Below are 27,470 nucleotides of genomic sequence, written 5' to 3'. Positions count from 1 at the left end.
TTATTACTGGCTCAGATTAGGATAACCTTTTTTCAGTTAAATGAAATATCACAGAAGATCTGTCTAATGTTTTTCTACAAAGCTCTATTGCACACTGGCCAGAATGCCCCACTGTAAACAAAGAAGTCTGCTCAAAATAATTAACCTGAATTCCAGGTTTCAGTGCAACCTACTTTGGTCTTGTTTGCCACCAAACATAGTACTGACTTTTGACATCCAGGTGAGTGTACCATCTCTGCAGATCTGTTATGGGCAACCATTAAGACATCAAAGTGCTACAAAAAACTCAGTACCGCTTAGATAGCAAGCGTCTCTCATAATTACCAACAAATCAAGTAGAACTGATCAAAACTTTGATATCACTTTTCTTTCACTGGATGCATTTGATGCTTGTATTACATCATCTTATGATTCCAGAAAGATGTAAGAGGTAGTGACTAATTCAGCACTGGCAGTAACAGTGGAGAGAACTATTTTTCTCCTTCCTGCAAACAAAGAAGCCAAGCATATGCATTTCAGATTTTGCCACTACCTCTCCTTTTAGAAGAGGCTGTAGAAAGATATAGACTTGCCTACAGCTGCCTATGCATTAGATGATTGCGTAACACCACGTTGACTGGTTAAGAATGAAGAGGGGTCAAAGTGATCTACTATCCAGGCCACCTTAATGATATTATAGTAGAGTTGTACTTCTGATTTTTAAACTTGTTTTACAGCACTAGCGAAATAATTAGTATTTCCTGTTAGGTTACTTTACATACAGGGGGAAATGACAGAAAAAAATAGTAAGTAAGTGATTTAAAATGTGTGAGACTTCTAGACCTAACCTTTCGGTTTTGGTTTTTTTTCTTACCATAGTCAAAGTGTCGAGAATACAACGTCTGTAGCTAACCTTGATAGGAGTCTGTAGGTCAGCTACCACAAGGTTACATGCAGATTTTACCTTTATATCTGAATTGTATAGTACACTGAAACAACACTGTGCTGGAGTTCATCCCAGAGTCCTTGCTTCTTGATAATCTGGATGGGAATCTGGACAAACTGTGCGGTGAATCCCTCTTTTCTCCACGCCTAGGTTCACTTCAGTAGAGACAACTTTGCTGGGATGTGGGGTGAGGAAAACGGTCTGTGCATTGATCCTGAGCTGACATTGAGTAGGATTCAGCCAGATTATGCACTGGGATCAGGCAGGTGAACAGTACACTTGAGATTCACAGTTTAAACAAGGCTTGAAACAACCAGCTATCATAATGAAGGCTATGTTGTATAAGAATCTGATTGAAAGAAAATAATCTACACTGTACTCTCATTTTACTTTTTGGCAAAGTTACGTCAACATACAGTGTAGCAAGATCCATGTTAAAACAATTACCTGTCATATTAAGAATTCTCTAGTTCATTCAGGTGGTGGATGGAACATTCATTATAATAAATAAAAGCCACGCTATACTCTGCTGAATGAAAGTAACTCATGCAATTTCCACAGTATTTTTAAACCTTGCTTATGTGATTACTAATTTTTAGAATTTCAGACTTTCAGCTTGCATTTCATTCAGTGGGACTGAGCAAGGGTCCACTGCAAATGCAGATTATTTTTCTACCTAGAAAACTGGGTTTTGTTGTTGTTTTTTTTTAATAGATTCAGTAAGCTTCTTTATACTGGAGATCTGTGTTTACCATGGGCTGCATAGAGCTATGTTGTAATCTCCACCCTTTCAGAGCTCTGCTCCACCCTTTCTCTTCCACTCTCCCTCCCCTAACACATACACACCAGAGTTGTGTGCAGACACAAGTGACCTGCTGAGTAATCTGTACTTTTGGAGTCATCTGTTTAACTCACAAAGTCAAGTCATGTGAATAGACTGGGGCAGTGTCAGAAGAGGTCAACTGAAATCCACTCTGATTAGCAACACATGAAAAGCATGCAGAACAGTCCTCTAGAATAAAGCACAGACAGCTGAAAAATAACACGAATAAAGTAAGCATTGTGTAGGTCTAATTCCCCCTTGTCATATTTGAGAGGACTTCCAAATAATCAGAGACTGATTTTTTTTTTAATCGCAAATCACTATCGGTCAAGAAGGTTAAATGGTAGCAGAGTCATATTTCATAATAAAAAGCCTAACTCATGGAATTCAAGAGAAAAGCAGACTTCAGAAACAAAAATTGCAGCTGCAGAAAACTGGGCACTGATTGAACTGCTTGCCTGCACACAAGTGCAAATAAACACAGGCTAAAAGGTGTCACAACATAAAGGTGACAATGCAGTTCTGCATTTAATTTATGGTAGTACATGATATGACCTTCACATTAAAAAACTTTCACTGATTTCTATTTACAACTTTGGATCGATGCTAAGAAGGCCTTCAAAACGAGCACGGTACAAAAGAGCATATTTTCGTCTGTTCTCCTAAACTTCCTGAAAACATCAAGGTTGCTTTCAAGCTAGCATGCAGTTATCAGTAACTTGCTGGTAAAAACTAATTCTAAAGAAGCCTTGCATTTCAGAAGCTGAGAGAACCTTATTCTATGAAGTTTTAGTGTCTGATCTAAGGTCAGCACAATCGTACTATTTTCTTTACAGAGCCATTTGATTTGTACTTTGGCCATTGCGTTGCTTGAGACGTTTCTTTTGATACTCTGCTAACACACTGATGCCTCCCTCCCCTCTCCTGTGCTCCACTCTCTGGTTTCCACACTCTGGGATATTAAGACTATTACGGTTAATAATCTTGTAAGCTGGCTTTTCCATTGTGAAACAAAACGCCTGTGTTTGCTAATTTTTTCATCAGTGCTGTGATGCAGGAGTGCTTCATTTTTATATTTCCATATTGACTACTGCATACATTAATGCTCTATATTATGGAACTAAGGTTAATAACATCCACTAATTCCCACTGTCTTCCTGTAGCTGATGCGTAACATTTGTGTTGTCTTTAAAACCATTCAATGGCGTTTTGGAACCCCCTAACTCAGCCAATATCTCTTCAGACTGCAAACGTCTGTTGTAGCACAGGCCGGAGTCAAGCTGGCTCCTTACTGCTGAACTCTGTATTACACAGCAATCATATATGTGGGCTGGGAAATATTCTTGAGAGTACATATGTGTATGGTTTTTCATTCTTAAAAGTCCTTTGAGGTCAAATCAGGACAGTACAAGGCACTTGGTAAAATTCTTTGTTTGAATCATTGTTTTAAAGCATTTTACAGATTGTTCATACACAAAGTGAATGCTATATACAAAACGTATCAAAGAAGACTGACTACTAGAAGACTGACTACTCGATTTTCTTAAATACACACAGGAAGAATATGCTTGCTAACTTGATACCTACTTGGATATTAATCCCCAGGAATATAGTTCACGTTATATCTTAAAAGCCATCTATTCAAAATAAACTGTATTTGTTCTGTATAGAGTAATAGCTGAAGGAATATAGAAACTACATGTTACTGATTTAGGAAGTGAAAGGTGGAAGTTAATTACAATACAGGTAACCTAACTCCCGCAATAAAACAATTTGGGAATATTTTCCTCCAAAAAGTTCCTAATTCTGTTTCACAGGAATATCCCCTATTTTAGGTTCACATTGTCTGAACTATGGGCCAGTATTAAAGATAAGGACATTTAACGTGCTGTCCTAATCTCAAAACATTTTAAGAATTTATTTTAACAAATGTAGACATAAACTACCTCTTTCTCTCAAGCAATTAAGGTTCCTGGTTGCAGCAGAAGAGATGCGTGTACAGACCATCATCAGCATGTGCCTGCTCACAACAGAGGTGATGAAGACAGAGAAAGGCAGATACAGAATAGTTTCTTAATTCTGACATGTATTTTATTCCACAGAAAAGAATAATGCCTTATGCCAAGGCCAGGTCTCAAGAGCAGAAAGCACACATTGAACAAAAATCAATCGTACTGTACTGTTTGAATCTACAAGTTACTGAAGCAATATATCTGCATTATTTTCCCAGGTTCCTCCAACCTGCTTCTTTCAGGTTCATCTGACACCCAGCCTTAGCCTGAACACCATTCAGCAGTTCCTGTTTAATTAGGCAGAGCAACGTACAGTCATTCATTTACTGGGCTATCTCTTTTTCCAGCTCATTTTGCTGAATAGTTTAGAGCTTCCTTCATATCTCTGGTCAACAAACTCCAGAATACCTTGGTTCTGAGGTGAACCTGAAATGTGTGATTCAAGCGTTACAGGTGCATGTTTCCATGGTGTGTTTCCTGGTCTTCCCCCTCTGAAATTATATGTGCAAACCCTTTAGCCTGGGGGAAAAGTAGAAAATCATGGTTCATCTTCCCCTCAGCTGCCAGGGTCTTGGGAAACCCCAGGGAAAACTTTTTTTAAAGCAATGTGAATTTGGAAATTGTAGTGGTCCTAACTAGAAGACTGTTGTACATTGAGGACTTCGTGATCCACCTAACTGTTGACTTGTGTAGGCGCAGGCCTTTGCTGTGCTATGCAAATCATTTGGGCTTCAGGCCTGTGCTCTGCTGCGTATATCCCTAGTCTGCAGGACAAACTTAGCTAGCTAATCCTAACAGAGGAGCCTGTAGGCGGCCCCACTGGGCACCTGACAGTGACACCATTGGTGTGCCCCCAACCAGCACATCCTCCTGTGAACATCCTTTTGCTTGATTTTGCTATAAATGAAGAATAGAATTGTTTACTTCTAAGACAATCCTATAAAAACTGTAAAGGCCATCATGTGGGTGAACCTCTCCGTGGACAGGATATGCACGACATGCCATGACCTGATTGGAGGTCTGTCCAACGATACACAACTTAGGGTTCCCATAATCTGAAGGGACATTTTTTCCTTCTGGTGTTAGTTCTAATAAATGGTGTTTTAATCAATCCTTTACAGAGTGCCTTTCTTACTGAGATCATAACAAACACTTGCACTCATACATCACAGAAATAGAGAAGGGAAACAGTAGGAATAGGAATATCAGATTTGCTAACTCATAAAACAACAGGACATCCACCCTTATAATGATAATGTGAAGAAAGGCTGTGGATGGATACCAGCACAGGGCACTTCTGGCAGTGACTCACATTCCAGTCATTGGATGGAAAGAAAAGCAAAGAAAAAGAGCTATCTCCATAGAACTGTTCCCTCAGCTCTGTTTTGTGTGTTTACCTGAAAGCATATCTGTACACATACCTAAGAGTTTCTGTATATACAACTGAACTTAGCTGGCCCAATGCTTGAGCAAATATTCAAACAGTTGTCATTTAAGTCAAGATAATTAGCATGTTATATTACCTTAATCTCCATTTCAATCCTATTTTGATTATGGGGAATTTCAAGAATATTTTCAGATTTCCCATATTGTTATTTTTCATTTATGTTCATGGACCAATAAGTAACAGCAGCTAGCGCTTAGCTGACTCTCAAAATTCTATTAGTCACTCTCTGAAGAATATACATAGCCTTAAAATTTTTGTTTGTTGGTAACTGCTTACTCAAATCCTTAGATCTTCTCCCTGCTAAAACATAGAAAATCTATTTAAAGAGAAATTTACCATCATTCTAACTACACTGGAGGATAAATTATCTCCAGAATTTTAGTCATCAATAGCTGGAGAACATCAAATCATATTTAAAATTATTTCAGTGTCGCATGGAAGGTGACTTGCTCATTTCCCTGAAGTTAAGAAGTGATGGATTAATTTATCCAGCTGAATTTGGGCTCAGTGGGTAGCAAAGTTACGAGGATGACACACTTCCAAGAATATAGCAGACATAAAAAATTAGTGAGAAAAAAATATGTCCTTTTTATTGTCAGGACCAATTTCAACATCAGACACTGCCTCCACTTCCTTCTCAGGTGGATATAACAGCATCAAAAAATATCTTTAGCCTAAACTATCCTCATAACATTCCTATTAATTAGGCATAGAGACATAAGGAGTCTTACGAAGAAAAATAAACAAGCTAAGCCTTTTGTCTGTATTATTTCTTGGTATTATTATTGAAGATATTTATAGGATGCACAAATATTGCCATACTGGGGTTTGTTAACAATACTTAGAATACAGGCATCTCTTTTCTATAAAACAAAACAGAGGGAAACTACTCTCTTTAATATTGAATTATGCTTTATACAGACTAGTAGCTTAAGCCAGGACACTCAACTAAAACTGGAAAGTAATGCACAGGGTTTGTAGTATCTATTGACTATGTCTCCACAGAAAGAACAGAAATGGATGCAAAATACATCCCAAAGCTTCAGGTTAGCTTTTATCCATAGTTCTCCTTTAGCCACTCATCAACTTTCCACTGATCCCAATTAGTAAGCTGGCACTGTAACTTAGAAAGCATTTATGTTTTATGAAAAAAAACAAACAACCAAACATCACAGAGCAACACATAGAAGAAGTACAGCCTAGGGGATACTGGAAGTCCTTCCACTCCACTCAGAATCTGCAAGACCTCAAAGGAGTACTGGCTGCAGTTTTTGGCCATGCATTTAAGAAATTATGTGAATCAACTGGAAGAAATTGAGGAAAGAAAAATAGAAACTCTCAGAGATCTAAAACCATGACCTGCAAGGAAAGAACTCCAGCCATTTAGCCTACAAAAGAAAAGAGAGACAAGCTGACATTTTCCAAATATAGGAAGTGAAGGGAACAAACTACTCCCTGCAAAGAGAAATGGAACAGGCTGTTCTCTGTATTCACTGTGGCTAGTACAAGAAGTACTGGCCTTAAAATTGCGGCTGCGGAAATTCAAGCAAGATGTTAGGAAAAGCTTTTGAGAGTTTTTTAGCACTGGAGATAATGGAGTTCTGGGATAGATCATTTACAGTATATGGCGTCCATCACTGAGGATTGTTAAGAGCAGGTTAGATAAGCATCTGTTAGGAATGATGGAAGTATAGCTGACCTTACAGTGGGGTATAGAAAATGGGCTTTGAGATCTCCTAAGAACCCTTCTAGACTTTTAACCTTTCTCTTTGACTCTTAGTTTGTCCTGTTCTATTAAAAAAAAAAGGTAATCCAAAAGTAGCTATTTTATAGTCATGAATTGTGTGTAAGTAGAAAAGCTGTACTGAAGATATTACTGCATTTTATTTCAGGATGTCGGTAAAGTAAAACTAAACCAGTAAGTGTAGTTTTACTAGTAAGTACAGAAAACAAGTTACAGAAAGAAAAGTCTGACTCATTTCCTTGAAGATACTATAATGGCTTAATAGTATTGTAAGATATTTAAACTGCACTGAAAATAATGTCCACTTTCCTGCTCTTAGTGTGAATGCTTAGCTTTTTAAATAGATCACTTGTGTATCATCCATTTCTCAAATCCTTTAAAGAACAGCTAAAAATAGTGAGACATCCATCTACCGTAATACAGAAGATTTTTTTGGTACTGTTTTTGTATGACATATAAAAATAATTCATTTTTTTCTTTATTTGCCCTTGCTTCTCAACTCTGCTGGAATCTATGACTGTCCACCTGTGAAACTATAACATTCTCACTACAATCACTTATGTCAGAAAATAAAGACAATTTTTGCCTAGTGAGAACTGAGAAACTGAAATTGACTGAGAAGAAGCTCCTACTGTCATTCACATCTCAATTCCTGAAGGAAATGGAAACAAACAGTGCTCATACAGAAGTTCATAGCATTTCTGAAAGAGGCCTTGACAGTACAAAGAGTAACTAGCTTTTATGGTTTCTAATGCTTCTGAAGTCCACACAGGTGCCTGGCCCATAAAACTAAGCAACTCTCACTCTTTCCTTTTTATTATTAATCTATTAATTTGCAGACAGAGCAAAAAAAAGTAAGCACGAAAGAAAACTCAGATATACTGCTTTCTGAGCAAAAGATCTAAAGGAATTAACTTGGACAAATGGAGCAAAATATCAATTAAAAACACAGAATGTTTTTGTCTCATACTATATACTGACTATACTTGACCGAGTTAACAAGAGAAAAGCTATTAGAGTACTGAGAGTAAACAGTATTTCATTTAGCTTTGCTCTCTGATATCATTGAGCTCTATGGGATTTCACTCATTGACTTCAGAGAGAGCAAGGCCAGTTCCTCGTTTTCTGTTGATTTTTAGTTAGATGACCTGAAGTTAGAAACAATGGGTTTCAGTATTATAATTTTTTATGAGTCAAACTGTTACTCTGTCAAACTGTGTCTTTCAGGTACTGTCAACACAAGAGCCTAGTATCAGGATCACAGAAAACCCATTATTTTCCTGCATTAGAAGCAAATGAGGTTTAGCATGAAGTAAAACAGTAGCTTCTGTACTCAAAAAAGAAAAACTCATTTTCGAAGTGATTAATGTTCTTTTCTGGACTAATTTCACTGCGTTTTCTCTTGAAAAGAAACGACACCATACCTTAGACCTCTGTCAAGGAACTCCCCTGTTTCTAAGTAAAAGTGAGCTACCAGGGTACAGCAGAAGGCATTTTTGAATTCCATATAAATGTATGAATTTCTCTTAATATATATTTTCTAAATACACATTTTTTAAAAGAAAATCAGTCTCTTTTTGAAGAGGTTACATCTCAAGAAGTGAGGTCCAGCTTCCGCTTGACCTAACAGATGATATTCTTTTTTTCCAACAAGTAAAGATGGGAAGTCATTTTTCCATGAAATGTGAGAAACTTGAGAACTTATGAGGGAAGCAGCAGTTTTCCACCTCCTTAGAAAAGCAATTAATCTTACTACTCAAAATTATACTCCTGTTAGTGTTCTATTTTTATTCATTCATTCTCCTTCGGGTGACCCTACCTACACTCTAAACATTATCATCTTATTTTTATAATGTTATATATGCTTTGCCACTCTAAGTGGACACCACTGCATTTAGTGTTGCTGCATGAGGCATTTTGGGTGCTTTTATATGTACGTTAATCACTCTTTGCCTTCCTCACCATAGGATTAACTACTACCTCCAGTTAATAGCATTCTACTATTTTTAAATTGCTTGAGTGAAATCTTGGCCTCACTCATATAGGAACAAAATTAGACTTTTTCAGTGAGTCCAAGATAGCACCCTTGGAGTTGGTGGACATTTTGAATTGCATGCAAAATTATACATATTTAATTTGTAAGAGGTTGCAGGAGTATGGGATACACTAGGATTCCACAACAGTATAGATTAATATGAACTATGAATCAAATTTAGCACATCAAATTTTAGATATCTAAAAGTTCAATGTCTTGTCTTAGTCATATAGGCTCCTTCTATGCCTGGCAGAAAGAAACAGAAATATCTAAAGGCTGATTCCTTCTCCCTCCTAATTCAGGGCAAAGTAAGAGTTTCTAGAGGTTATTTATCTCTTTCCATTACTCATAGAGGAAGCCTTACCACTAGGTAAGAATGAATGCCTAACCTGAAATTAGGGTGAGATATGCCTCTTTCTGTGAACGTATGTGTCTTTATCTGAAGAACATAGTATTAAACCTGGAAGTGACAAGGGAAATCTACAGTCTTCCTTCTGGTTCCATTCATTATCATAGAAACTTAAGGAATAGATATTTCCCTAGTGCACTGGTCTTAGGTTTGCCTTTAGGATGCCATTTTGAAGCTTGCTACTTTTATGTAACATAAAAATCTTTATAGTAAGTCAAGAACATTTTTAAAATAGTTCAAGAAAAATAGACATAAAATACAAAATCAGTCTGAGCCTTCAAGTGTGGTAATATAACCATTACAAAACTTAACTTAAAAACCTGTATTTTAGCTGAAAAATGGCATAATTAAAATCTTTTATTTTAATACAAATATCTGACACATTTTAGGTTATATTTAATTTGGAGAATATCCAGAAAATGTTTTAATTTAATTTTCCTGACTATTTCCTTAGCCCTGCTATTCCATCAGACAGCTGAAGCAAAATCTGTTGAACACAAAGAGGTCTTGTTTCCCCTGGCTGCAACTCTTCCTTGATAACCTTGATAGCTCTTTAACTTTTCAGTCAATATATACAGGCTCTCCTTATTATACCTTCTATACCACAGTCATTGAAAGATGAAAATATAATAGAGAAACTCTTCTGATTTCCCTTATGCTAGGTAGATTAAAAAGCAGGTTGGCCTTGCTTATTTAGGTAAAAACAAAGAATGTTTTTAACTTATGTTGAAAGTTGCCTGGGAAGTTATGCACTTTGGTATAATAGTTGTCTATACAGAAAAACACAAATGTGTTTTAAGTGTGTAGGAAGCAACCACATTATAGCTGACCTACGTTCACTGTTATGTGTACCGTGTAAATCACCTATAAATTGTAGATTCTTTGAGGCACAGAGTAATCTCTATTTATAAAGTCCTCTAGACTTCTCTGTGGAGGATTCCCTTCTATTTTCATGTAGCTTTCAACTATGATGACAAAATTTACCTGACTTTTGAAAGCCTCGGCATTTATCAGAATCTTTAATTTGTTATTGTCATATCTTTTTATTTCTTTTTATTTTTTAGTGTCTGCCTTACAACTCACAGTGCTTTTTAAAGACACTTAGTTAGCTTTTAATTAGAATATACCTTCACAAACCTTACTGATGCCCCTGGCACAACTAAACTACTTATAGTTAAGACCAGGTACGAGCATCCACATGCTTGTAGCCTTGTAAAATAGATGTTGTTTCCCTCCTATTAAATCACAGACAGGCCCAGCAAGGACCTCAAGAGATCATTTACCTGCCCTGGGCACTTCATTCCTAGTTATTTTTTGTATATAAATTAATGTATATAAATATCTTTATATACATTCATTCCCCTTAAGTTATGTCTTATTCCATTTTTTCTTCATGTATAGCTTGCAGGCTATCTGTCAAAAATCTCCTTAATTTGGCAATAATGTACACCTGCAGGAAACGTGCAGGTAGAGATTTATGGCAGTGAGGGAAGGAGAAGGCTAAGGCTCCAGGATTATCTGAAGATGTTAGACTTACGATGACTTATTTTCAGCTAGTAGTACTTTTAGAAGGGTGTGGGCTATTTTGAAAACGGAGTTAAAGACATGAAAATATAATCTTTACTAGCAACTAGTATATCTTATAGGCTATATCTCTGCTGGTACCTCCCTGTATTGCACTTGCCTTTTCACTCCAAGATCTGACTGACTGATTTTAATGCCCTGCTGTGATCTTTGGAAGATGTTCTTCTGTGCAGCGATATTGCTTAGGGAGTTTTGTTCATCATAGGCTGCTTCACCTATATATTCCCATCTATGTATATAATTGGGTCCTTATTGCCTTATAAGAGTCAGTTCACTTTTTCCATACCTCATACCTCCCATTTTAGTGAACATTCGGAATTCTAATACTTCTGCCCACTGCCTGCAGTTTGGGTCAACTGGTTAATTTAGTATGTCTACTCTCTACTCCATCATTGCAGATGTGAATGAAAATATAGAATACTATTGCATATTGAAAATATTGCATAGGACCACTCTTGGACGTGCCCCATAGCCTTTAAGCACTACTCCTTTGGTCATTTCTGAACTGTTTTTGAAGTTTTTTCAGAAGTTTTTATTCTCTCCTGAGTAGTTTCAATTTGATGAATGAGATAAACCACTGAGGTCAGCATTCCACCAATAACTTAGACGAAATCCATTCATTTGCAGAAGAATCTTGCAGTACTTTGCTGAATAATTTTTATTATCAGTGCTATTAGTTTTCCAGTTTATGGACAATGTTTCGGATCAGTAACCCTCATAATATACACAGTCAGAGGTCAAGACTTGAACATAGCCTATAGAGCAGCCAGTTTAAGAAAAACTCCACCTATGGATTTAGTAGGCTGACAGGTACAGAGAAGGATAAATGAAGCTGTAGGAAGTTGGAGGTAATCACTACTGAATGAAGCATTCAGTTACAGGTTATGTTTTAATTCTGAGATGTCAAAGTAATACAGAAATCATCAGAATGTTAATATCTACTATGGTTAGTATTCTTTCATTACATTTAGAAAGAAAATAAGTCAAATTATTCTGATACATATATAGTTTCATTCTAGTGTTGCTTCTCAATATAAAATGGTTTGGAACCTTTAAGCTATAACACCATGTTTTTTATTGAAATTAACTTATTAACAATGAGATTAGGACCAGACACCAACAAAAGTAATATCTCAAGTATACATTGTTACTGGCATTTACTGCATTGATTTCCATGAAGTTAAGCATAAAGTGTTTTACCTTTGCAGAGGAAAGGCTGATGACATGCTGATCTTTTTCATTTGTCACAATTTCCACAACACTATGTAGGTGTCCTGGTAACTTTCCTATAGGCTTAGTATTAATATTAGGATGCCATACACGAAGGAGTCTATCATCACCTGAAAGGAAAAAATAATTTATGTTGAGAGAGACTGAATAGTCACTGATACAAATTAGCTTCTTAACGGAGAGATTAGTGCTCATAAGCCTCTACTTTCATTATGTGGGCAACTCCCAAGCAAGGATGAGAATTTTTCATTCTAAGCGTTAGATTCTAACTTACGCTCAGACCTCTTTTCACTGCTTATTCCCCATACTTGCATTAAAACCACATAATTCATCTGTACTTCAAAACCATTTAACTTTATTAGAGGAGTGTCTAAGGGCACTGGCTGTGACAACATGCACTATTCCCATAAAAGCAGAATACTTTTATTAAACTCAGATTTTTTTCCTTCAAAGACTTGATTTAGAAAAAGATCCAAATAATAATTATGTACACATAACCAGATAATGACGGGATAACAGCCTGTAAGGGAAGGGGGTGGGTGTGAAGAACAGGAAGGAGAGCAGACATGAAAGTTGAGGGCAGGCTGTAAACAAAAGCGCTGATGGGAGATTCTGTGTCTTAAGGTAATAAGAATTTGGTCTTTCACATCTGTTTGCATGTTGCAACATTAAATTTCTTACAATTTAAGGCATCACCTTTGATTGCATTATAGAGGAGTCTTTTGGTACTATTTTCATAATAATTTTCATAAATATTTCAAATTTGAAACCAAAGATGTTTTTGAAAATATAGCAGTAAATTCCTTACATACTGATGCAAACACAGCTCTACCAGGTATACTGAAATACTTGCTGTTTTTCCCAAGTGTTTCAAGAGAACCTGAGCTCACTTAAAATTTGATATTAGTGCACTCATATTTTAACATCTGATTCCTGGCATATATTGCAATTCTATTATTCATATTTAAGTACTGTACAAGTTCAGCCTTGCATTAGCTGAGCAGTCTAAGATCTAACTACTTTGACAGACAACAGATGAAACAGCTACATTTAACCTAGATTTTGCTTTGAGGCTCTCAGCTTAAAGTGAAGTGCAGAAGCCAAAAATGCATACGTCGGGAAGTACACACATCAGAAGAACATTCACAGCACATAGCACCCAGCCTCAAGACTGTGAAACTCAACTCAGTCTTGTTAACAAGGAGAACAGTTAGAGGTCAGCTCTTTCACTCTGCTCTTCAGGGATTTTCCTTTGGCTTGCTAAACCCACTGTCAAGCCAATGTTCAACCAAGGGGGTTAGTTGCTCCCTCTCTCTCTAGAGATCTAGTCCTTTCCCTCTTAACACAGCAAGATGTGATTCATTTAGGAGCATCCAATCTCCCTTTTCCTCCATTAACCATTACTGTCCTCTCAGTTAAATTAATACTATTGTATATGTAGCCTCTCTCTAAATGACATTGGAGAAATGATCTGCTCTTAAAATAGCTACAACAAAAATCGATCTTGTTTTAGGCCAGATCATTTCACAGGTCTGACTGAGAATGTGACCAGGCAAACAGCTGTACTGGACCAATGGAGGGATGGATAACTCCTGCAAGGGAAAGGGGACCCAGGAGTAAGCAAATGATTGACAGTAGATTCAAAGGGAATTGATTGCCTTTCAGGAGCACTTTGAGGCAAAACTATTCCAGATTAACTGTCTATGCTGTTAATACGGCAGGAATTCTCTTTAAAATGCCATAATCACACAAGGAGTTTTGGATGGGCATAATGCAGCACACAGTGGGTCCCTTTTCACTTCCCCAGATGTTGTGTCAGGCCGTTGTAGAGATGCCCAGTGAGTTAGCAGAGCCCTTGTGACCAGGTCAGAATATGTTACTGAGAAACAAGATCATGGGAGTGAAACTCAGCTTGCAGACCTTCCAGGAAGACAACAGGAAGAGAAGACATATAGTAGACTGGAGCTTCCAGTGAGACTGGTGAGATGAGTTACAGTGTCAGAGGGAACAAAAAGTGCCTCAACAGCATGCTCTTTAGCAGCCCCAAACGGAAAATGTAATGTCTTAAAATGATGCTGACTTGGGAGCTGTTGATTGTATCTGACCAATTTAACTGTCTACTTGCTGCGTTCCTGAGCAACAGAATCTTCCTTAGCCTACCTAATTCTTTATGTCCTTGAGGTGATGGCACATAAATGGAGGGGAGGATATTGCCATTTAACTGTGGCACAGAGATTTTCTTTAAGAACAGAATCACTAATACATGTTATTTACTTAAGATATAAACATGAAGAACAACTGTCACCAGGAAAGAAAATACAGCAAATGTCAGATTAAAAAGCTATGTTGTTGCCTTTCCCTACATTAAAAATACTACTGCTTGCTTTTTTTGCTTGCTTTCTTTTAATGATCGATTAGTTTTAGCTCCTTTTACTGATGTTTAGACAACAGTAAAGTTGGTTATAGTTGGGAGTGTTCTCTCTCTTCTGCCTGAACTAATGCCAGATTGGCCCTGGCACTGCAAGGCCATGTGCTCATCCTGCCCTAAGAGAAGTTAAGACAAACATTCACTGCTTTACTGCTTCATTGGAACATGTGCTGGAACATCCATTCTCTTTGTGTTCCAAATATGCCTCTGGCATTGAAAATCCTGACACAGAATGGGTATTAAGCACATTCAAGAAATGCTTGTAAGAAGATAAATATTAACTGTCTAAATAACAGACAGCAAATATTTAAGATTTTGTGAAACCGACGTTATGAATCACAGCGGGCTCCATTCAGTGTACTCCCTACCAAGATAAATAAATATGAAAGCATGTGCTTTGGGTTTTTTTTAAGTTAGATTTTATGACGACTGCTTTGCTCTAGATAGATGTTAAGGATTCACGACCTTTTTAGAAAATGTAATCCTTAACCCTTTGTCAAATTGTCTTCTGTGCTTATACAGTTTTACAATTTGTGTGTTACTACAAGTCTACTGAGATGACTGTATTTCAGTGGTGTTAAAATTCCATACAGAAAAACAGGATTTTTGGACTGAAAAATGCTAGGCTTAACTCAGCCTTCACTGATGAGATAGAAATGAAAAATATAGCTCCTGTTTTTTTTTCATGCTGCTTCTCACAGACAGGAGGACCTCCTACCCTTTAAAGCCACTTCACTGTCATTCCCCCTCGTCTGCCTTTTAAATACTCTTTAGTAACGATGTCTGCAAAAGCACTTCAGAACAGTTAGACATCTGGTAAGCTAAGGCAAGTTTATGTCTTTATCATATTGACTAATGTCTCTTTGTTGTTTTCTTTGGGCTCCCTTGTCTGCCTTCATATGTTCTTAAATTTAGCATGCACCCTAGAAAAGTCTCTTCCTCCTATGCTTGTGAAAGGCTAGCATTCCTGGAGTCCTGGGATGGGATTTCTAAAACTAGGACTTGTCCAGTTCTGGGTTCCCCAATACAAGAGAGATATGGAGCTACTGGAGCAAGTCCAGCAAAGGGCTACTAAAATGATTAAGGGCCTAGAGCATTTCTCATATGAGGAAAGGCTGAGAGAGCTGGGACTCTTCAGCCTGGGGAAGAGAAGACTCGGAGTGGGGAAATCTTATCAATGTGTACAAGTATCTGAAGGGAAGGTGTTGAGAGGATGGGGCCAGACTCTTCTCCGTGGTGCCCAGCAACAGGACAAGAGGCAACGGGCACAAACTGAACCACAGGCAGTTCCGTCTGAACATGAGGAAAATGTCCTCCTTCTTTCCTGTGAGGGTGACTGAGCACTGGAACAGGTTGCGCAGAGAGGTGGTAGAGTCTCCTTCGCTGGAGATATTCAACAGCCCTCTGGACGCAATCCTGGCTAGTGTGCCTCAGGTGACCCGGCTTGAGCAGGGCGGTTGGACTACATGATCTCCAGAGGTCCCTTCCAACCTCAACCATTCTGTGAGTCTGTGACTCCTGGGAACTCCCCAAAACGTCACTGGTAATTTATAGTGCCAGGAAAAAAATAAATAAAAAAAATCTGAGACTTTACCAGATACTTTAGTTATGCCAGGATTACACAAAGGTTACTGAACAAGCACTTGCTTTTATCGGTCCTAAGCTGCTACTGCTAGATTTAGAAATCACTAATAGTTTTGCTTCCTCTTTATTTCTCACAGGAGAACAGTAACTGGAATCTGAAAAACTAACGACATTGGAAGTTGAATTATTATATCATTTAAAACTGATCATCCCCAGCTTTTATATGCATATATAATTCGTTTCTAGATGTGGCTACTCCCTGAAGTGATGATTACGATACAGTTGGAATTCAAATGGGTATAGAGTTAAGAGGATAACCATACCACTTTAACATTGAATATAATACTAATGCAAAACTTTACACAGCAAAGTTACTCTAAACTACTGTAGGCTCCATATTTCAGGCCACTAAGGGTGTATACCATTTGACAGTTAGAGAAGTATAGCCTTCATCATGAAAAGTGAACTCTGTCTCAGGTTTTCTTCATAGTCATGATTATAAATGTCAAATGTCTGGAAGGCAAAATTAAGCTGTGTCACAGTAGTATAGCCTCCTGTTCTGACAGAAATGTATGAGTTTATTCAAATACAACTAAATAAATGTGATGGAAGAGTAAGGGAGTTAAAACATGACTTTTTTCATAGTAAGTTCCTATTGTAAAAATATGTTGTAGGATCCAGTGTTTTGCATACCTTTTGTGCTATAAACACTTGGTGTTATTGGGGCTCAGAAAAAGTGGTTAGCAAATTAATCCTTGCTGAATACATAAAGAAGCTGTCCTGCAGTTAAGGACTGGATTTTTTGTCTTTATTGCAAAATGTGATGTATAAACACAATTTTTACAAATGTTTGCCCATGTTACCAAGATATCTACATATTATAATTCCTGGATTACTTACCTGCTCCAGTCATTGATTTTTAGTATATACTACAGATAAAATTGCAGGCTTGCTAATTAGCAGGGCTTTAATGACTCAGCTGCCTATGACCATTTAAAATAGTTTAATTCTCACACTGACTGGATCATCAACAGCTAGACAAGAGAGAGGGACGGGTTTTAAGATACAGGGCTAAACATGGCTTGCACTAGTTCTGCTAACTGCTGTGCCATTGTGATCAGTATATTTTATTAATAGAGCAGTGAACTCTAAAGCTAAACTTTTGAAACGCGTAGAGTTGGTCACTGGCATCCTGCTAATGCAAGTTTTATGTTTGAATCCTACCAGTTTAGAAGGTGGATCTCTCAAAGGCTGAAGGATCAGATGCTTAATTCACAGTGCAGCTTCATGAAAGTCATTGGTTGACCTAAACTCCACAGTGATCTTGAAAGGGATGACCCCATCCTTTCACAGTCTTTGGCCACGCATTCCCACTCTCTCCTGTGACACTTACTTACTAATCCAGCTCAGGAATAATTTCCTTCTGTGTTCAAGGGAAGCAGCAGGACTGAGCAGTGGGAATGAGGGTGAGAGTCAGCAGGATGCCTTTTAATGTCAAGATGGGTGATGCCAGTGGGTGAACAAGCCAGATGGAAATCCAATCCAAATTCCTGGAATTCCAAATCTAGTTAATGTAAATGTTATGCTTCAGGAATAGACTGGAAGACTGATAAACTTTTTTTAAGTAGAATTGTTATACATTTATCATTGCAGAGTCCTTCTTGAACACAGAACTATTCATCTTTTGTCATGCTTGTGTCTAGTAGAAGAGAAGATTGAAATTAAAACGCAGTGGTGAGAAAGTACATCTCCTTATAAAATAATCTGATTAGGAAACTGCTTAGATAAGATAGGTCCTATTTTCCAAGTCTAGCCTCCAGCCAGCACAGTCATACCCTTTTCATAAATTTCAAGCCTCACTTTAAAATCAGCAGGATATTTCTTACCACCACTGCCACTATTTGGAAGAATATTCCAGAATATCTCTACTCTAATTTTTGTTCTAATGTTCATTTTCCTGATATTTGTATAGATAGCAACGGTATTCCTCATTAACCTTCAATCCGCTAGGCTACAGAAAATACACTTCTTTTTTAGTCTTTCTCATGTAGATAGGTTGCCCATTCCCCATATAATTCGAAAGCTTCTTCTTGCTCCTTTTTCCATATTCAACTAATCTTTCTTGAACATGACTGATCACAAACATATATTGGATTCCAGTATAACATAAGGTTTTACAGTGTAATATACAATGAAGTTAATGCTTTCTTTTCTGCACAACAGATACTTCAACTAACATGAGTACCTGGCAGAAGTATTGCTGCATGATTGTTCTGTCCCTATACTCTGCCATATTGTATTTATTGCTCACCGCTGTCAGTGAGCAGATACTGGGCTAGACAGACTTTTCGTCTGACCTCTCATAGATATTAATATTTTCTTAAAAAATTTATTCAGATCTTTCTCCTCTCCTGCTATTTCTATATGAAGAATTTTCAGTGTGTAACAGAAGTATTTATTTGTTCCTGTGTACCTGACCTTCTGCCTTGTACTGTTACATTATATTTCATCCTATTTTTATTATTATAGGAAAATCCTCTAGTTCTACCTACAGAAAATTCTGATCATATTCTGTTTTATAGGGCCTTCCCACTTCATGTTATCAGTAAATTTTACTGCAGAACTTCTTGTGCCACAGTAATCAGTGTAAATAAGATCTCCCCTAAGGCCGGACTTCAGGATTTTCAGTTATAACTCTCCTATAACTCTATTGATTTCCCTTTCAATCTTGTTGTCTAGAAAATCAATAAAGCTTCCCAAATAGATAGCTAGTTGGATTTTTATTTTGATATCTGTCTCAGTTTTTCCTTTTGTAAACTGTTGTACTTCAACTTGATTTGCATTAATCCCTATGTCTAGGGTTCTTTTTTTCATCCAGATTTATTTTACAGTCTTGCATATTCTCAAAGCTGGACAGTGGAGCCTAAGAATTTCTATGTGATATATGTATTACAAAGCTTTTTAAAGAAAGTTTTAAGCAAGACTGTGGTACTGAAGGCTCACAGACAGGCAGCATCAGTGTAGTCATCACTGTCAGAAAGAATACACAAACAAGACTGCTGCCACACTCTAGTCTCCTGCAACATGAAGGTATACCTCAGCAACACAGAAACTCATAAAAATACTGGAGAATAGGGAAGACAGGAATCTAAGAGTGCTATTTCTGCAGTCTGTGATAAGGGAAGACAGAATAGTAAGAGCTATGGGGATATGTGATCAGAGAGAAGAGCAAGATAAACTATTAAACGGGGCCAATGGGATTTCTTTGGGCAGGAAAAGAAGGACAAGGAGTAGTAGGAGGGGATAAGAACCTTGATGACACTAAGAGGAGTAATCTGTGAAAGACGGTCATCGCTGTGGCTGGGAAAGATGCCAGTAACCCCACAGAGTAACCCCACATCCTGTTTCTCCTGGGCACAAACTGAACCACAGGAAGTTCCATCTGAACATGAGGAAGAACTTCTTTCCTGTGAGGGTGACTGAGCCCTGGAACAGGTTGCCCAGAGAGGTGGTGGAGTCTCCTTCCCCGGAGATATTCAAAACCCGCCTGGACGCGATCCTGGGAAATAAGCTCTAGAGGACCCTGCTTGAGCAGGGCGGTAGGACTAGATGATCTCCAGAGGTCTCTTCCAACCTCAACCATTCTGTGAATCTCTGATTCTGTGATTATACATATGCTGTGATGCTTAAATCAAAACCAGACTAAAGTAATATCAAACTGTTAATAGACTCCAGTCAGGAGCTATAATTCTTCAAAGTCAGGCTCCCAGCACTACAAACAAGACTTCTGTTCCTTATGATTCAAGATTGAAGCCATTAAATCGCTAACATACTAACCCAGCTTTTATTTGAACTTATTTAACTGAAAATAAAATCACAATAGAACAGTCTTTTGAAAAAAAATTACTTTCTTCATAGATTATATAAGCCTGGTACTTACCCCCAGTGACAATGACATTTGATTTTCCACAGTATGTGAAGGCATTGACCCCTTTAGGGACAGAAAATTCCTTTACAGGCCTATAATCATTAATAAAACAGTTAATCAGGTAGAAAGTCTTAGGAAGATACAGTCTATCAGTCCTGCCACTTTACTTTTCTGTAGCATATAGAATTGTTGTTTGTATAATGTATATGGTATCTTGTTAAAAGCAATTTGATTTATAACAATGACTTAGATACTAGCATCAATAAAAATGGAACACAGTGCACTTTCCATTAAAATAATAAATCTCTGAAATGAACAGATGAATCTCTTATCAGTCATATTCCAAACAGAATCCTAAAATGGCAGCTGTTGTCAAAGTAAGCCTTCGCAGAAGTCATTTGATGCACATGTAAAGCAGTTCATCACTGAGCAGAAGTATTAAAACCAATTGCCTTTGCCTATTTCAGACACAGAAGTCTGTTGTGGCCTCTATTTTACAAAAAACAAGTGCAATTACTTTTCTGCCGCTTCTCTATAACGTACGGTATAATGCATAGTCTTTATTTTATCTACTTTGTATTGGATAATAACATGAAGAGACTGCACGTTTCTGAAACTCAGCTTAACAGAATTATTCAGAAAAATACTGCAAAAGAACCAGCATTCAAACTAAGCCAACACGGATTGAGATTGACTCAGTGTCCCTTCCAAACTCATCCTCTGTGCAACCTCTGCTTGTCTCTCCATGTTTCATACATTGCTACTACACAGTGAATGTTTTCTTGAATTCTGGATTCAACACCTACATAGCTAAGGCCCATCTCTGCCAGGGAACAATACAAAATGAAATGGATGGAAATTAAAAATTTTTTTTCTTTAAAATCCAGATAAGTAGGTATTTCATTCTGGGCTAGAGAGTAACCACAGATCTTACAAACAGTAACTGAAAATGAGGGTTAATTTGACAAAAGACTCTGGAAACTTGGGGGACCTCAATGCTTAAATGTAAGGTCTTGCTCTTTCTAGGTAGCAGTAAACAAAAAGCTGTTCACTGCCTATAACTAAGCGGTGGCAAAGCTTTCTTTCCAAAGCTCTAACAAAGGAGCCTTAATACCTTTGATAGCATAAAATAGCAAGTAATTGACTTAAACATGTGACTAGTAGATTCTGCCAGGATTTGCCATTTTTTTCCTTTAATTCTTAAGTTAAATACTTTTGTATAACTTTCCATTGCCTCCTTATTAATGAATGATGCTGATATTCTTCTAACACCAGTGTGAATAAGGAGTTCCCGCAATGGGAAGTCCTGCTCAAGTCATAGCCTTGCAAACAAGCCCCCTGTGATCCCAGCCATGCTTCTGCCTTTTTAGACACTTTACAAGGAAAGATTATAACTGCTTGCCAGCCATTATCCACAAAGGAACTTAACAGTTGCATAGGATACAAGATATATCGACTCCCTTTCCAAGCAAAAAGCAGTTGCTTGCTGCATAGGTAATCAGAGGAATTTATTTTGTTAGCATCAGTTAATCATGTACTTGAACCACAGCTACTTATGGAATGGGCATTCCAAAGATGATTTGATGCATAGCTATTTTTAGGGCTACTAATTTCATTTTAATAGCAGGGTAATTCTTCAGTTGTCTAAATGTAATTTTATTTAACTCCTATAAGAAGCTCCTTAGAGAAATGTATTTATTGTAATTGGAGTACTGTAATTCTAGTCAGTGTTAAATGAAAAAGATCTACCAAAATATTTGCAGTTAATGTAAGCGTGAATGTATAACAAACAGTGTGTGGTGGTAACATACAACCTTTTGACTATAATTTTGGCTCTCTGGTCTTTGTTTTCCTTCTCCTCAGATTAAATCTGTTCTTCCAAAATCCCCAGCAAATTCAGATAGGATTTCTCAGCTATTCTTCTGACACAGTAGGTGACCTTGGCCAAGCTATAACTATTTCATATTTCACTTCCCCCTTCCACAACAGATCTGTAATTCTCATAAAATCTGAAGTTCCTGGATTGATGCAAGAGCTACAATGTGAAAATTTATGGCTTGTGTTATACAAAAGATAAGACAAATTATCATAATTGTGGCCAGTAGCCTTAAAAATCTACTAATTTCTGGGCCTACCTCACAGAGAAATTGTGAAGCTGATCTAATGCTTACAATACTCTGAGATCTTTGAATGAAAAGTGCTACATAAATGTTATTTATAGTTCCTTTTTACATAAAATTGTGTTTGTCTGTGTTATTTCTTTTTTCACCTGGGCTATAAACTCTTCTACAATCACATGCTAGCAAGGCTTGGAGTCAGCTACAGCGCTGACGGGCCATATGAATAAGAATACGGCACAGATAAGGAGGCCATAACCACTTTCCTGATGCATGGTAAATACAGCTTTGCAGACCTCAAGATAAGCTGCTGTATTGGTTTAAATTTGTTTAACTTGAAACTTACTTGAATATTTATGGACATAAATTTTAAATTAATGTATACATAATATACATGTAAGAAAGCAATATACTTACTAAAATTTGCCTGGTGATGAGAAGGTAAAGCAGACAACACTGCCAGCATAACTTATTTTTAAGGGCTGTGAGAAATGAACATGGACAGTCCTTTCCTATATCAAAAGCTAATGAATAAATATACTGTAGTATTTAAGTAGTTGTATCTTAGCTTGTATTAGCAATGCTTTAGAAAAGACAGCTTAAAAACAACAGGATGGATTTACAAGGCACTGATGTAACAAAGCATTATAAAGCAAAAAGTCTGTTTTTTCAGAACACGCCATATACTTACATGTTGTCCTCTAGTCGCTTTATGTCACCCAGAACAAATGAATGAATGCTGTCTAAAGAGCAGGATCCAAAACAATTCAGGTCAGAAATATACTTCACCTTCATAACCCAGTCATCATGTAGCTTGCGTTTAACACTAGGAGTATAAATTGAGAGGTTATTAGGATATACTTGCATTTAGTGTAATATGCCCATAGCTGGATAGGGATTTTGTCAGTGGGATTATACACAAATGCTTGCATTTAACATCCAGGGCAGATGCAGAACTGCCCTTCCAGTTTAAAAGCCAGTAGATCTTAGAGCAGAGCTAAGATCAGGGTTGAATTATGCACCTATAGCAGCAATTATGCTTCCATTTAATAGGGCACAATACAGCTGTACCTATGTCAAACTGGACAAATGCAATTGTGAATTCTTCCCTGGAGTTCAACTCTGCAGTCTCTCCGTAGTAAAATCTCCCACTGAAAATGATGCATTTCTTCCACACAACAACAAGCAAAACATACTCACTGCAGTCTTAAAAACTGTTTTCTTTGATTATTAGGTGGGATTAATTTATAAACAAAAGCTAGTCCTCCACTGAGGCCAGAGAAAACCCAAATTTTACAAAAATTGCAGACTGATAATATTTTCATCATAAGCAACCTACATCTTAAAATTTTTGGAATCCAAGATGTGAAACTGTGATTTTTTTTTGGCTTTAGATTGTTTCAATCCAAAGTCATCACTGGTCACTGTAAGCAGGTTGACATAACCCCCATCATCTCCCATTAGGATGTTATCCTTAGCCAGATGATCTGATGCAGTCACCGTGCAAACACAGAGCAGACCATTTTCCATTGGTTTGATGACAAAGCAATTACTCTGTGAAATAAAGTAAATAGTTTACCACATATTGCACATGAGCCCTTAAACAGACTGAACATAATCATGCTTATTTACTTATATCAATCAGCATTTAAATCTTGTCTTTGGTTTTTCTAAGTCCCTCTATGATAGCTGTCTTCTGATATTAGAAACTTATGGAAGAAGGTCACTGAGTGAAGTAAAAAGCAAGCTTTTAACTTCAAGGATTTAAGTGAGACTTTATTTCATATGTAGTCTGCTGCATGTGAGTGAGCAAAAATTAATTACAAGTTTTAGGGAAGATCTCACCATACTAAGTGGTATGGTATATTTAGTAAGACAGTGCAAGGCATCCTACTCAAAATAAAATGCTGTCTACCAGGAAAATGTGAAATAGCAGAATTACAGATTTGCTCAAGCCATAAAATGCAGCAGAAACACATTTCCAGAAATTATTCCAGAAACACATTTCCAGAGTCCTGGTTAGTAATACAGCCTGGGAATACCAAGTGTACTTATATGGGCAGGTGTCTGGGTTTTCAGGAACTGAGATAAAGAGAATGAATACCAGTGCAAACCATTGTGGTATCGTGTTAGACTGAGAAGGCCTGGGAATGAAATTTGAGGTCTTTTGTATTCCACTGTTTATTGCTTCTACTGCCTAACTCCATCTGTTATTTGACTAAAGCATCTTTGCCAACCTAAACTGGCAACTTTTCATATAACATAGGAATTAACTGCTTCATGGTTCTCTCGGTACCACATGGTTCTCTGGGTACCACAACTCAGGAAGTAAAACAACAACAGGGACACAGGGGAGCAGATAGTACCGAAATGGTGAGGAGAGACAGCACAGAGATAGGACTGTCCGTTCATTATTTCTGTTGCCTTGAAAGAGAACTGCTCCTATTCAGACACAGGACAGGTGCAACTCTCATTGATATAATGACTGTGAGAAACCCCTATGAGAATGCATTTTTGAACCTTCTTTCCAAGGAGTCCCATAGAATTAACAGAAAGACTTCCACTGATTTGTCTGAGCTTGGGAATAGGTCTTGGAATATTAGAACAAAGAGAACAAAGAAAAAGTCCTAAGGCTTGATCTTATCCTAAAAATATTTACTTTGTTTCATCTCATCTTCTCAGCCAACTCAGAATTGCTGACAAAAGCCCCAAGAACAGGAGAAAAAAGCCAAGGTATGGAGCAGAAATTCCTGGTATTCAAGAAAACTTCAACTATTAGGATATACACTACAAACATCAAGATGCTTTTGCTCTTAGAAAGCCCTGAACAAAAAGCAGGATGTGAAGAAAGATTTTCTTTAAATTGGGAAGTTACCCCAAAGGAGTCTATGTTAAATTCCTTTTGAAGACCTGTCCCCTGATTCTGAAACAATAGATTCCAAGACACATGCACACACATTAGATATACACGCTCACACACAATGCACTAGATAGACATAGAAATACAAATTGCTTTGGGAGGTTGTTCACAAAACAGGACAAGCTTTTCATCTTTCTTGAAAGTTTCTAACAGTCTAAAAAAGCCCACTTGGTGTGGAAGGGGTATTCCTTCCATAGTATGATTTCCACGGTTTCACTGAGTTCCTATAAAGATAAGTTTAACGACTTCATCCTGCTGGACAAAAGGAATATGACTGGATGTTGAAAACAAAGAGAAATCTTTTTCAGGCTTCTTCTTTAACCTTTGCCTGGTCTGACATACTACCTGACTCCCTTTTGATTTATAGTCCCAGACGATGACTGTCCTTTCAGTGACAGCCACGACGCGTTTCAGCTGAGTTAGGAAGTCACATCCAGTGACCCAAGCAGTATCCTGATGGAAAGTACAAAAAGACTAGCTAAAGAAGGCTTTTCTATGTACATTTATATATATTTTATATTTTTAATAAATTTATATATTTTATTATCCATTATTAAAATAAATATTTTAAGCGATCTCCACACAGAGTTCCATGCATTCTTCACTAGTGGCTGCTCAATCCCCACCAGTTAAGATGAACGATCCACTTGCTCCAGCCCTAGCTATTGGAATCGAATATTCTAACTCCAGGAGTAGCTCATACCTGGAGTTACAGAGGTCCAAGGTAACCTCTGTTACCAGTGGCTCACCTCAGATATACGGGTGTTGCTTAGGAGAGGACACAAAACATATATACTGTTAGCTGAACTGTGATGACCCTCTGAATAAGCACTCTGACAGAAAATAGCAAACTTCAGCTAAATGTTATTAGCTTGTACATCCCTGGTGAAGCAAATTAAATTGCTACATGGCAAAGTAGCTTGGTTCAAGATAAAAGACAGTTCAAGACAGTAAAAACTTCAGCTATGATAGCATGAGCCCTTTTGAAATGAATGCTTATGAAAATAAGTAATTCATCCCTTGTATGAAATTATTTTTTACTCCCAGTAGGTAAATCAAATATTCATAAAGATATACATATGTCAAATGCACCTGCTATTATACAGGTCCTCATGGAAAATATATTTTTTTGCAAAGTGTAAGGTTAAGGACTCACATTCACTACCATGCTGGCCAGAATTTTGTTTTCTGTTAAAACGTAAATGGCCATTTGATTTTTTTGTTTTTCCAAAGTGTTACAGACATTCCTAAAAGTAGAGTGGGACTGAAATGGAATATGCTCCATTTCATTTCCATCTCTGAAAATTTTTAACATCTTATTTCAGAAATCTTATTTCACAAGTTATTATATAGAATTTCATACTTTTAGCTTATTTCTGTATTACGTTCACATACTGAAATACAGGATATTTTCTGCTATACCTGCAATGGCACAATTATCTATTATTTTAAAATAACTCAGAACATCTATTCAGAGTACACAATATCGATTCCGCCGTTTAAAGGATCTGAAACCCTGACAGGGTGATTTCAGCGCTCTTTATTGCAGGAGAAAACTTCATTCCTTCCTAATGGCCTGTGGGCAAGGATTAATCTATTTATAAGGATTTCTTGTGTTGCTTTTCTAGACAAGTGGAAAATGCCAGTCCTGCGGAGGCTATAGGAATTGCTCAGAAATTCTTAAAAAAGACCTTTTTATCTATGGCTTTTTAGGATCCTTACAATAATGCCAGATAACAATGACTAGCCAGTGTGAAAAGGTTGGTTTTACATTTGTAATTAAATTACTATTTTGTAGTGCTGGTTTGTGATTACAGAGTCAAAGTAAAGGAGCTGCATCTTGCAAAGGTTTAACAGGCTATCAAACATAGTGAGCTGCTACAGAGATAAAAGGAAGACCAAAACCAAGCAGAAAGGAGAATCTTTGCACTTCCTGATTGTTCACAGAGGAAGTCTAAGGGATAGATGTCCACTTGCTTTCTTTTTTGTGTTGCAGTTGAATCCTAAACAATAAAACAAGCCCTAATGAAAGGACTTTAAACATTGGTATCTAAGGCTTTATTTAATATCTTTGAATAGAAAGACAGCCAAGAATGTCAGGTATTACTTTGAGGCAGTAAAACAAAACAAATCACATTTGAGGACAGTGATTTGGGAAGACACAGGTAGCTCTTATTTACAGATTAAATGTCTTGCTCCCCTGAGAAGTTCTATGCCCCATAGATGCTCTCATGGTAACTGAATCTTCCCAAATCAGTCAGTATATGCTTTGAGAAGTGACTTA

General features: G+C 37.2%; 1 protein-coding gene across 1 annotated transcript in view; it reads right to left on the bottom strand.

The window, feature by feature from the left end:
* WDR64 (WD repeat domain 64) overlaps positions 1 to 27,470 on the bottom strand; it is a 94,914-nt gene that overhangs the window by 49,167 nt on the left and 18,277 nt on the right. Inside the window, exons 6-10 of the mRNA XM_068939282.1 lie at positions 25,532 to 25,639; positions 23,606 to 23,820; positions 22,958 to 23,092; positions 20,162 to 20,241; positions 12,180 to 12,319 (exon numbers count right to left, since the gene is read on the bottom strand). Of these exons, the coding sequence (XP_068795383.1) occupies positions 12,180 to 12,319; positions 20,162 to 20,241; positions 22,958 to 23,092; positions 23,606 to 23,820; positions 25,532 to 25,639 (678 nt within the window). The remainder of the gene's footprint in view (positions 1 to 12,179; positions 12,320 to 20,161; positions 20,242 to 22,957; positions 23,093 to 23,605; positions 23,821 to 25,531; positions 25,640 to 27,470) is intronic.

This window comes from Struthio camelus, chromosome 3 (assembly GCF_040807025.1).
Source record: "Struthio camelus isolate bStrCam1 chromosome 3, bStrCam1.hap1, whole genome shotgun sequence".
NCBI lineage: Eukaryota > Metazoa > Chordata > Aves > Struthioniformes > Struthionidae > Struthio > Struthio camelus.
This window is presented reverse-complemented; position numbering and strand designations above follow the sequence as displayed.